General features: G+C 47.7%; 1 protein-coding gene across 1 annotated transcript in view; it reads right to left on the bottom strand.

Moving 5' to 3' along the window:
* Positions 1 to 5,269: 5,269 nt before the first annotated feature.
* The window catches only part of SH2D1B (SH2 domain containing 1B), a 47,993-nt gene continuing 42,182 nt past the window's right edge, over positions 5,270 to 11,080 (bottom strand). The window contains exon 4 of the mRNA XM_041003151.1: positions 5,270 to 7,088. Coding sequence (XP_040859085.1) covers positions 7,051 to 7,088 — 38 coding nt within the window. The 3' untranslated portion in view covers positions 5,270 to 7,050. The remainder of the gene's footprint in view (positions 7,089 to 11,080) is intronic.

Raw genomic sequence — 11,080 nt, 5'->3', positions numbered from 1 at the left:
TCCTGCCACCGCCTATAAAAGACAATGTTAACTGCAGCTATAGGCAACTCCTTAGGTTGCATTGTACCTAGGCAAGTGTTATACTTCTGGGAGAAAAGCAGCCAATAGCTAATGGGCATTTTAAGCCTCATTAATGCCAAATTTGTGTTAGCTATAGCTGTGTGCCAGCGTAGTTGCCTATACTATATGTATATATACTATGTGTGTGCATAAAGAAATGTTGGGGGCAGATGCCAGAATGCCCACAGACAGGTGTGTGGACCCTGGGTAGGTAGGCAGGGCCCCAGGCAGCACAGTACATGCCTGGAGGACTAAGCTTGGGGATCTGTGCACTCTCAAACACAGGGGGCTGAGGATTACTCAGAGAATGGGGTCTGGAGGTGTGTGGGAGGGAGGATTGCTGAGGGAGAATGTGACAGCTGAGGAGTGACATCTGGGAAACTTCCACCAACCAGGTTAATGCACTTGCAGGTAAACGAGGGGCTGAGGCTCGGTGGCTTAGAGGAGGGAAACCAGAGAAACGTTTAGGGCCAAATCATTGCATCCACCCACATGGGAGACCTGAGCTGGGCTTGTTGGTATCAACCACCATCTCCTGGTGCACTTAAAACCCATGGCTGGGGAACCTGCCTGGCAGGGCTTGACCACAGTACTCACCAGTGAGTGCTAGGGCAGGAGGTGGGCCATGTTAGGCTGGGCCAAGACACTCACAAGCTCACAAGAGAACTGAATCTGGAAGCAGATTCTGTGGGGGACTGTGGGCTCACCCTGTGGGACTGCCATACTAGGTGGTTTACCCATGGGCCAGGAATGGTGACAGGCCAAGGTCAGTATGTCCATAGAAGTCACCAACACTCGGGTACTGGGTTTGGGAACAGAGCAGGTTGGTCCAGGCTATAGCACCCACAGGTGTGGGGTAGGGGCCAGGTTGCAACCAGAACACACAAAGGTCAAGACTGGAGGGTCAGACTGCGCCAGGTAAGTGCCTAGCACCTACTGGTGAAAGTGAGTCCTGGGGTCTGGAAGTGGGTCTGGTGGGGGAACTCGAGAAACTGCCCTGGTGGACCAGGCTGGGCCAGTTCATAAACCCCACTGGCAGATATGAGTGCCAAGACAGGGACCACGATGGGCTGGGTTGAGCCACAAAACCTGCCAGTTCACATTAGAGCCAGGACTGAAGGAAATTCAGGTTGGGCTAGGCTGTAGCACCACTGGTAAATGCTGAAGTGAGACAGGTTATTCCAGACTAGGCTGTGGCATTCACCAGCACACCATAGACCCCTGTCAGGGGCAAGGGAGAGTGAGCCCAGTAGAAGGGTTGCGGGGGCTCCCTTTTGGGCAATTGCTCCCACGGCTGAGTGTGAGAGCTGGGACTTGAGACTGATGAGGTTGGCCAGGGCTACAAAACCCATTGGTCTGCATGTGAGCCAGGCTGGATGGAGAGCCAGTCTGGGCTAAGTGACTGCATCTACACTAGTGCATGCATAAGCCAGAGCAGGTGCAGGTCTGTCAGGCTCTGCTGCACGATCCACTGACAAGTACCAGGACTGCAGGCAGGCCCTGTCAGGCTAGACTGCAATAAGTACAACCTGGAAAGTGCAAGATCTGGAGCTTGGAGTGGGCCTAGCAGGGAAACTGTGAGCACTCCTCTGATGGGCCGTAGCTCCCACTGATGAGCATGAGAACTAAAGCTGGGGGCTGACCTGGATGGATAAACAGTAGCACCCACCAGAATGAGTGTCGGCTGGGAAGTGGAGTCAGTTGGGCTGAACTAGGCTGTAGCACGCGTTGATGTCTACGAGATCTGAATGGGATACAGGGTGGACTGGAGCAGTCTGCTGCACGTACTGCCATATGTAGAAACCAAGGATGCTGGGAGCAGCCCTCTCCCCTTTTCTCCTTCTCTCCTCCAGATACAGGAAGGAAAAAAAAATTGGAAGTTATTGTCTCATCCACTTTCCCCCATTCCTCAGCCCTCTTCATTCTAATCAGTGGTCCACATGTGCAGATATCCATGTCAACTATGTAAACATTATCAAAAATAACCAATTTATTATTTAAAAATGGTTAAAATAAAAATCTAAGACAAGCATGCTTCAATGATAGAAAATTTTGATGCATTCTCTATCATAATGAAAGCTATACAGGAATTCCCACTAGCCATAATTAATATTTAATACATAATTTGAGAAATAAGTAAAAGGTAAGCATGAAAAATATATTAGCATATGTGTTGCAAGACAACAAAAGTTCTTGTTTACAATTGGCAAACCATTTACAAAATAGTCGAATAAAGACGGTAAGAATTTTGCTACCATACTAGCCTAATACAGCTGTAATAAAGTATAAGACATCATTTATAACAACCAGGGATAATTAAAAATTAGTCAAACACAAAATAGGAAATTTCTATGGTGAAACTTGGAAACTAGAAGCAAAAAAATATGATAGAGCATGTTTTTTTCATGGGGAAACATCACAAGAATATCAGCTGTTTTCTAACTACCCTACAAATTCCACGGCAAGCTCCTATTAAATTTCAGTCTAAGTCTTCAAGCATCTTAACAAGTTTATTCTAAACTTTGTATGTACAGTCGCATTAAGGTCCATGAATAGTTATGTCACCTTTGAAACATAAGAAAAGGCACGGCACTTGTCCTATCGACAGGTAAGACGTAAGTTATTAAGGAACAAACAGCAGAGCGTTAGAGAGTGAGAGTATTAGACCTTTCTCACATATTACAAAGGAGGGACATAAATCAGAGGAGAAAACTGAATTGTTAACATACTGAAATGGGAAATGTAACTCAATAGTATGGATAGAGGATACTGAGCTGGATCCTTACCTCTTATTGAATAGGAAGGTGGACACCAGATTCTTCATTTAGCCTGAAAATCTTATTGAACAACCACTATGTATGAAGGACCTTGCTAGTTATTGGAAATATTCTGTTAAAAGGGTAAAACTTTTGCCATTACTACAACCCTAACCATTGAGGGTAAAAGTGTATGTTCAATGGAAGAAAATAAAGGATACTTTTTTATGTTCTCAAGGAAGGAAGGAGTTCTTAAACCAGAATCGTACACACACACACACACACACACAATGCATAAAGCAAAGCATACTTGATGTGTTTGATTACATAAAAATCTAAGGCTACATTATGATCTACACACAGAGCTCAGAGAAGCAGTGCATTCCCACAAGGACGCACCCATAGGACCCACCAGACATTGTAGTTTATGGTGGCATGGAATTGGAACTAATCTTGGTATCTTTACTTAAAGTATCAGGTTAAAAAAAAATATGGTGAATACACCCTATGGGATTCTGTGCATCCTTTAGAGGTGCTGATTTAGATGTACACTCAACAATACAGAAGAGAACCAAGCAGCATTTCATGGAAAGGGTAATAAGAGAATTTGAGAAACAGTCCTGTGTCATGTACATAGATGCCAAAGAGATATACTCACAACCAATACTATACATTCTGTAAGGGCACCTGCATACACACGGACCACATCAAATAGTATAGAGCTGGTTCCTGTGGGTTAACATCAGAATCGGAGTTAGAGATGAAGGAAGAAAACTGAGATAAAAGAGAGTATGTACTGATGGTGGTGGTGGTGAATTAAGAACTACCAATTTTCTTAACTCAATCCAAACAGCATGGGAGGTGGGGCAGGGAGAGAAGATGGATTTCACTCTGTTCAGAAGAGAGTAAAATACGACAGTCCTTGATCTGGAAGATGCCTTGGTAGGAAGGCAATCTAACTTCTTGTCAAGGCAGAAAAGGTTAAGTAATTACATTTAAGTTAAATGGAACCACTCATGATGCTCAAGTTTTTATCACTCCTTCCAGAAAATCCTTTTCTACCATCTCTTCCACTTTTTGCCTGGCTTTGCTGGAAGATGATCTGTGGTTCTCCAGTTTCATGTCCTTATTCGGGAAGGTGTTTGAGTAGAGGACAGGGTTCCCTGAGTGTTCTCCACGTCGGCTTGTGATTTTGCTGTTGAAGACGTGGCTGGGGACATGGAAGAACGGCAGGAGCTGCTCCATGCTGCGCACGGTGCAGATGCTGAGCAGCAAGGGCCCCGGCTCCCAACCCAACACTCTCCCTGAGTTGTCTTCCTCTGGATTTTTCTTTGCTCTTTTTCGAAGGACTTTTGCTAGTCGTACCACGTAAGGTTTAAATTCTCGTTGATGTATGCCTTGCCTTCTGACTTCCAAACTGGAATCATCGGAAGCTTCTGGAATAAAGGCCCATCGGTACATTTGGAACTGAGGAAGATTTTCAGAGGGCAATGCCAGAGCCAAATCCAAAAATTTGCAAGCAGAAAGACAGAAGTTTAGCCAGTGCTGGCTGCGGTAGGAAGTAGAAAAACCACTGACCCCAGTGTAGGTGGGATGGTGATGTTTTCTGCCTTGACAAGAAGTTAGATTGCCTTCCCAGGTGAACCAGAACACAGAGCAAGCTATTAGGCTGCAGGATAGCTCTAGTGGGTTCAGTCTTCTTCATTACATTTGGCTAAAACTGCTCAGCTATAAATACTTAACCATTGGCCCCAGTCCTGTTGCCTGGGCTTGTAACCACAGAGTCGGCCTCTGCTTGCATAGAAACAACTGCCCAGAGTTTTTGATGGTTCCTCATATAAGCTGCCCAAGGTCTCTATAAAAAGGTTTCTAAAAAGTGGCAGGAGCATTTGAGAAAGCTACTGAAAACTACTGGAGAACATGTGCAAAGTGCTTTGCATAAGTGCTGAGAAGGGAAGAGAGAAAGGAGAAAAGAGGAGAGGAGAGGAGAGGAAAAGAGAGGAAAAAAGAGAAGAGGAGAGGAGAGGAGAAGAGAGGAGAGGACAGGAGGGGAGAAGAGAGAAAGAATAAAAGAAAAGGAAAAGGGCCTAGTACAATGAATCAAATGGCTAATCTTCCTGCAAGCTCCAGAATCCCAAATGGGTACTGGTTTATATCCCAGCTGCTCCACTTCCCATCCAACTCCCTGCTTATGACCACGAAAACGGCAGAGGATGGCTCAAAGTCTTGGAACATTATGCCACATGGGAGATCTGGCAGAGGTTCCTGGATCCTGGCTTCAGATTGGCTCAGCTTTGGGTGTTGTGGCCATTTGGGGAGTGAACTAGCAGATGGAAGATCTCTGCTCTGTCTCTCCTTTTTTGTTCGTAAAATCTGACTTTCCAATTAGAAAAAAAAAGTCTTCAAAAAATGAACAAGGGGACAAAAATAAAGGATTTTCAAAAGAGTTATCATTGGGTTTGGAAGAACCTAAACATAGAACCTAAACAAATCTCTGCCATTCAGAATTAGTGACCACATTTTACATATTGACTTATCCAACAAATACTCATTGAATGTATTTTATGTTCCAAACGAAAGAAAAATTCTACTAGCTCCAGAAATGAAATAGACATCATAGTATGTTTCCTGGAGAAAGAACCCAAGATGTAGAACTGCAAGTTGCCTCCGAGAACAGGCTTGCTTCTAGCATCTTCTGCTGACCTGACCAGAGGCCTTGGCTTCCTCAGATTCCTGAATATGGCTTTCATTTCACCTTTTGTCTACTTCGTAGTAACCATGAATTGTCCTGATAGAAGAAATGAACATGGCTTGCACATTGGGACCCCAGCCACAATTCCTGCTCATCTAGTCTGGAAAACCAGAGTTCCTTTCTCCAACAAGGCTGGAAAACCAATGGGGTGAAACAAACCATTAGGTTTTAAAGATTGGCAAGAGAAAGCGTAGAGCTTGGTGCATTCAGAATGAAGCAGGTCTTAAGATTTTGAACAGTAGAAAAATTAGAGGGGCTATAGAAACCATACACCAACCCTTTCAGCAATGTGCTTCCAGTCAGTAGTCCCTGTGAATGGACATGCCTCCGTGCAGCCCACATTAGCACAAGTTGTGGAGGATTCAGAGCTTCTGAGTTCTGAGACCCTGAGAACCTGGTGGGAATGGGAACCACACATGGGGGATATCTTAGCAACACCCACATGCATCATTGAATGGAGCCATATCCCTCCAGCTGCATCAGTCAAATTCAGGAAGGAAGTGAGTTTGGGTCACTGTTTAGCAAAAAGATCATGAAAAGAAATGAGAAGAGTTAGTGGGGAGATAGCCAGGCTGGAGATGAGTGTGCATGGTGGATCAAGGCCCCCACCATGACTGAACCCAATACAGACAGGTATACAAAACATGATAGCTTGAGAGCCTGATTCTACTGATGCTGTACAAATATCCAGTGCTCCCAGCTTTCCCACAACCAGGTTCACAGCATGACTACAGATGAAGACACTGAGACCTAAGGGCTGGCACAGTAACTTAGCAGCCTAATCCTTTACCTTCAAGCATGAGCATCCTATATGGGCACTGGTTCAAGCTTCTAATTCAGTTCCCTGCTTATGTCTGGGAACTCAGTGGAGGATGACCCTAGGGCTAGGGCCCCTGAACCCATATGGGAAGCCAGAAAAAGTTCATGGCTCTCAGCTTTGAATTAGCTGCATTTTGGGAAGTGAAACAATGAATGGACAACTTCTCTGTGTGTCACTCCTTTTCTGTCCCTGTAAAAATCTGCCTTTCAAATAAAAACAAATAAATCTTAAAATACGAGATTTAAAGAAGAGGAAAGTCCCTCCCCACCAAACGAAACAGTGTAGGGCTTGCACTCGAGGTTCCAAACACAAGGCCAAGCATGCACTCCTTGGTATGAAGCTGCCCCTCTGTCCAAAAGAGGGTTTCAGTCATGATGCAGTGGTAGGACCTTGCACAGGATAAAGAAAGTATGTTCAGGTTGTCCCATTCCAAGAAAGAAGAGCAAGATGTGAATCGGGATCCTGGAAACTTCTTTTGAGGTATGCCTTGGAAACAGGGATATGGAGAGTGGCTTGTCTGGATCTTCAGTTACTCAAGTGAGGAAAGTCAGTCTTGTTCACTGGAACCTGGCATTCTGGTCCTGCCCCTGCAGGAGCAGGAGTTGCTGGTGATCGCTGCCACTCACCTCTTCTCTCACTTGCTTTCTCCAGGTGCCGTATCTTCAAGGCAAGACATGCACATAATCGTGGTCAGTGTTTTCTGGAGGGAAAGCAGAAAACAGGTCATGACACTCCACAGCACAGAGCCACCCTGACCAATCCCTCCTCCCTCCGCCAAGGGAAAGAAGACAGGCACAGAACACTTCTGATGCCACCTCTCAGTGTTGTCTTTGGGGCTGGAATGCCACAGGGAACTCTCTTGGCAAAATAAAGGGCTACCTTAAAAACCAAGCCTTAGTTCTTTCCTACCAGGTGTCTCCATTCACCAGCTAAAAACCTGTGCCCCATCTTGAGGGAGAACATCTGAAGCGTGTTCAAAAGAGGCAAAGGAGGGGTCTCAGGACGAAGTGTCTCATGCCTGGATCCCACACACCAGCCACCAAGTGCATGTGGTGAGCTCTCCCCAGGCCTGCCTGGGCTCCAGGGGCTGCTCCCTTCGAGGTGAGTACACTGAGGGGGAAGTCTCTGTGACTGGGCAGGTCCGGGGCCCACCCACCACCTTCATTGGGCAGTGAATGGGATTGGGGAAGGGTGCGACCTTGGGCCTGGGAGTTTAAACTTCCTGCAGCCTCCCGGCTGTGGGTGCGTCTCAGGACGGAGCGTCTCATGCCTAGATCCTACACACCAGCCACCATGTGCATGTGGTAAGCTTTCCCTGGGCAGCAAGTGCGCCATTTGGCCAGGGAGCTCTGGGGTTTGGGTTCTTTGAATCGCTGCTTAGGTAGCTCCAGGTCGAACCCACTGTGCTTCTGCGATGTGTCAATCCTAAAGATTCCTAATGACAGTAACTCTTCCTTGGAAGAACTTGTAATCACTTCACAATGCTGAGCACCAGTTCATGCAAAAGATATAGCTTGAGGCTTGTCCAGCAGAATCATATCCTGTTACCTGACATGATGATGGATCAGCTGATGGGTCACATTAGGCAGGGCCATGACATTAACTAGCACTTGAGAACCATATCCAGGGGTAGATTCTGTGGGGGATGTGAGGGCCGCACTCTGAGAAAATTCTAGCCCCACTGATTACCTCAAGAGTTGGGGTGGTGATGGACTAAGCTAGGTGTGACCAAGGAGCCTGCCATCAGTACCAGGCAAAGGATCCCACCACAGTCTGGACTGGTCAAGGCAGCAGCACCTGAATGTGCATCCTGAATAGGGTGTGGGGTGGGCCGGGCTGCAACATTCACCAGTTCATACATGGCCAAATGGAAGGCCAGATTGCGCCCGGCACTGGCCTAAAAGCCCATTGGCATGTACGAGAAATGGGCCGGGGAGTAGATCAAGTGGAGGAACTTGGGAAACTCCCCTGGCGAGTCATAGCTCCCGCTGGTGAACATGTGGTCCAGACCTGGGGGTCGGACAAGCTGGGCAAGGTAGCACCAATGGCTGGCCATTGTGTGAATTGGTAATGGAGAGTGATGTACTGGCAGGACCAAGCAAGCCTTGGCCTACAAGTAAACTAGAAACCTGCAAGGAGCACAGGTCATGCCGAGCTAGGCTCTTGCACCTACTGGTATACGTGAGTCAGGGACGCTAAGCCACAGTGTCTAAGGCAGAGGTCAAGACAGGTGAGGGGATGAGCTAAACTAAGTCAGAGCAACCACTGCCATGTGCCTGATCTATGGCTGGGAACAGGCCTGGTTGGGGAGCTAAGGGGACACCCTAACAGGGTGGAGGTTCCCACCAAGGGGCAAAGTGTCTGGAATGGGGGATGCGTTCTAATCAGGAAACGATTGTAGTCTCCCTTGGCACAAGTGTGGACTGGGACTGGATGTACCATGCCGGGCCAGACCCCAACACTGTCTGGTGTTGGGGTAGATGTGGGATGGACTAGACTAGGTCTCAACCCCTGCTGAGCCATATGTGAGCCATATGTGGGTATGGACGAGCCACAACTGGGCTGAAACATTCAACAGCAAGAACCAGATTGGGTTGAAGGCCAGTCAGGAAAAGCCACTGCTCCTGCTATGACAGGAGATGAACCAAGTAGGTCTGGCTCATGGAACCTCTGTATGCACAAAAGCTGGCACTGGGAGGGGTCCTGATGGAGGAGCCTGGGCAACTCCTCTGGCAGGACACAGTCCCTGCAGGTAAGCGCAAGAAGCATGATAGGAAACAGCCCAGAACAGCCCATGGAAAGTTTCCCACTGGCATACATTTAGCATGGGTTGGGAGCAGACCAGGCTGAGTCAGTTCACGTCAGCCACTGGCAAATCCAGGTACCAGAACAGAGTGTGGGTCGGGCCAGGTTCGGTCATGACAAAAACCAGGGCACAATAAGGAATGCCAAGGTGAGATTGCCTGCACCGGATGTGACCACAGCGCCCAACCAGCATGCGTGAGAACCAGGAAGGGAGGGGGCAGAGCTGGCAGGGGAATAAGGGAAGGTCCCCTTGCCGGACAGCTACTCCCACTGGAGAGCATGGGCTGGGATGGGGGCAGACCAGACTAAGCAGAGCTACAACACTTATGCACCATGTGGACTAGATCAGGGAAAAGCCAGGCTGAGCTGATTATTCCTACTGGTGCAAGCATAAATTGGAGTGGGTGAGAGAGAACTGGGGGGGAAATAGTGGGCTCCTCCCTCTTGGGCTATCACTCCCACGAGAAGGTACGAAAACTAGGATGGGGGCTGGGGAGGCTAGAGAGAGAGGCACTCAACAACATCTGTGAGGGCTGGATAGTTGAACTGGTTGGATGGAACTAAGCTTCAATACCCATTGACATGTATGAGAGCCAAATGGGATATGGGACAGACTGGACTAGTCTGCTACACATACTGGCAAACCAGGGTAAGGGGCGAGCCTGGTGGGGGTTATTGCGGGTTGCCCTGACTAGGCTGCAGCTCCCATTGGTTTATGTGAGGGCCACATATGTTCTGGACTGCAACAGTCTGGACTGCAACACCCATTGGTTCCAGTGGAAGGCGGGCTGAAAACAGAACCAACCCAGCAATTGCAACCACCAGCTGATTGGGGCGATGGACTGTGCCAGGCCCTCCCCAGTTGAAATGCCGGACTTAGAACCCTAACCAAGAACAGACAGAAGACAGAGCAAGTCAGTGGATTCGCCAACGACCTCATCATGCTTGGAGTGGCGAGATTGGCAGCGATTCATAAATGGTGAACTTCAAAACCACTTGAGCAAGTATCTCAGAGCATGCCCCACATCTGGGACTTGGGGTGGGTGGGAAACTGGGTGGGGCTTCTCCCTCAATACCCCCCTTTACCTCAGACACATGAAGGAAACAATATGGAAATAATAGTCTTATCCATTTCCCTATAGCCCTTGAACCTTTTTACCCTAATTAACTACGTAAAGATTGTGAAAAATAAAATTTTAAAAAAAGAGGCAAAGGAAAGGGAAAAGGAGACAAGGCCAGTCGGAGGGTATTTTTCCACTGGCAGCTGAGGCTTTCAGAGCTCACTTTGCCAGTGTAGACCAGTGAGGCGAGCTGACTTGAGAATGTCACCAGTTCTTAGGGAAGATCTCTGAGGGGTGTCTACAGGGGTTCCCACTGATCTGATTGCTGAGTCAAATGCAGCCACAACTCTCAACCAACCCTGACAACCTGGGCTTGCCCGGTTGTGGTACAGGCACAGTGCCAGATCATTTCTTGGTTTTTTGGCTAAGATCAAGGGCAGGTACAGTGCCAGATTCCAAGCTCTGCTGACTTTTGGGCTTCTTGTTCTGAAAGATTTGACAGGAAATGCCCTGGGAACACATTTGCAGTTGGACCTGTGGTAAGGGATTTTGTACATACCTGGGTGCCCTTACTCTTGTACTGGCACGAGCAAGGACAGAGGAAACAGGTGTTTGGGGAAAGTTTTGATTTTAATGACCCAAACTCCATGTTTAGTCATGCTTGAGAAGGTGAGAAGCTTCCTGTATGTGAAAAGGATATCTTTGTGGAAGGTAGACTAGAATGGGTGTGGAGTGATTGCAAACCCCTCAATAACCCTCAGTCCTCTGTCATTGTTAGCTGGAACAAGAGCTCTCATCATCGCTGCCTGCCCCGCGGTAACTGAGA

Source organism: Ochotona curzoniae, unplaced genomic scaffold (assembly GCF_017591425.1).
Source record: "Ochotona curzoniae isolate NIBS_2020 unplaced genomic scaffold, NIBS_Ocur_1.0 scaffold_2683, whole genome shotgun sequence".
In the NCBI taxonomy this organism is placed as follows: domain Eukaryota; kingdom Metazoa; phylum Chordata; class Mammalia; order Lagomorpha; family Ochotonidae; genus Ochotona; species Ochotona curzoniae.
The sequence above is the reverse complement of the archived record's forward strand: the minus strand, read 5'-3'. Positions and strand labels throughout refer to the sequence as shown.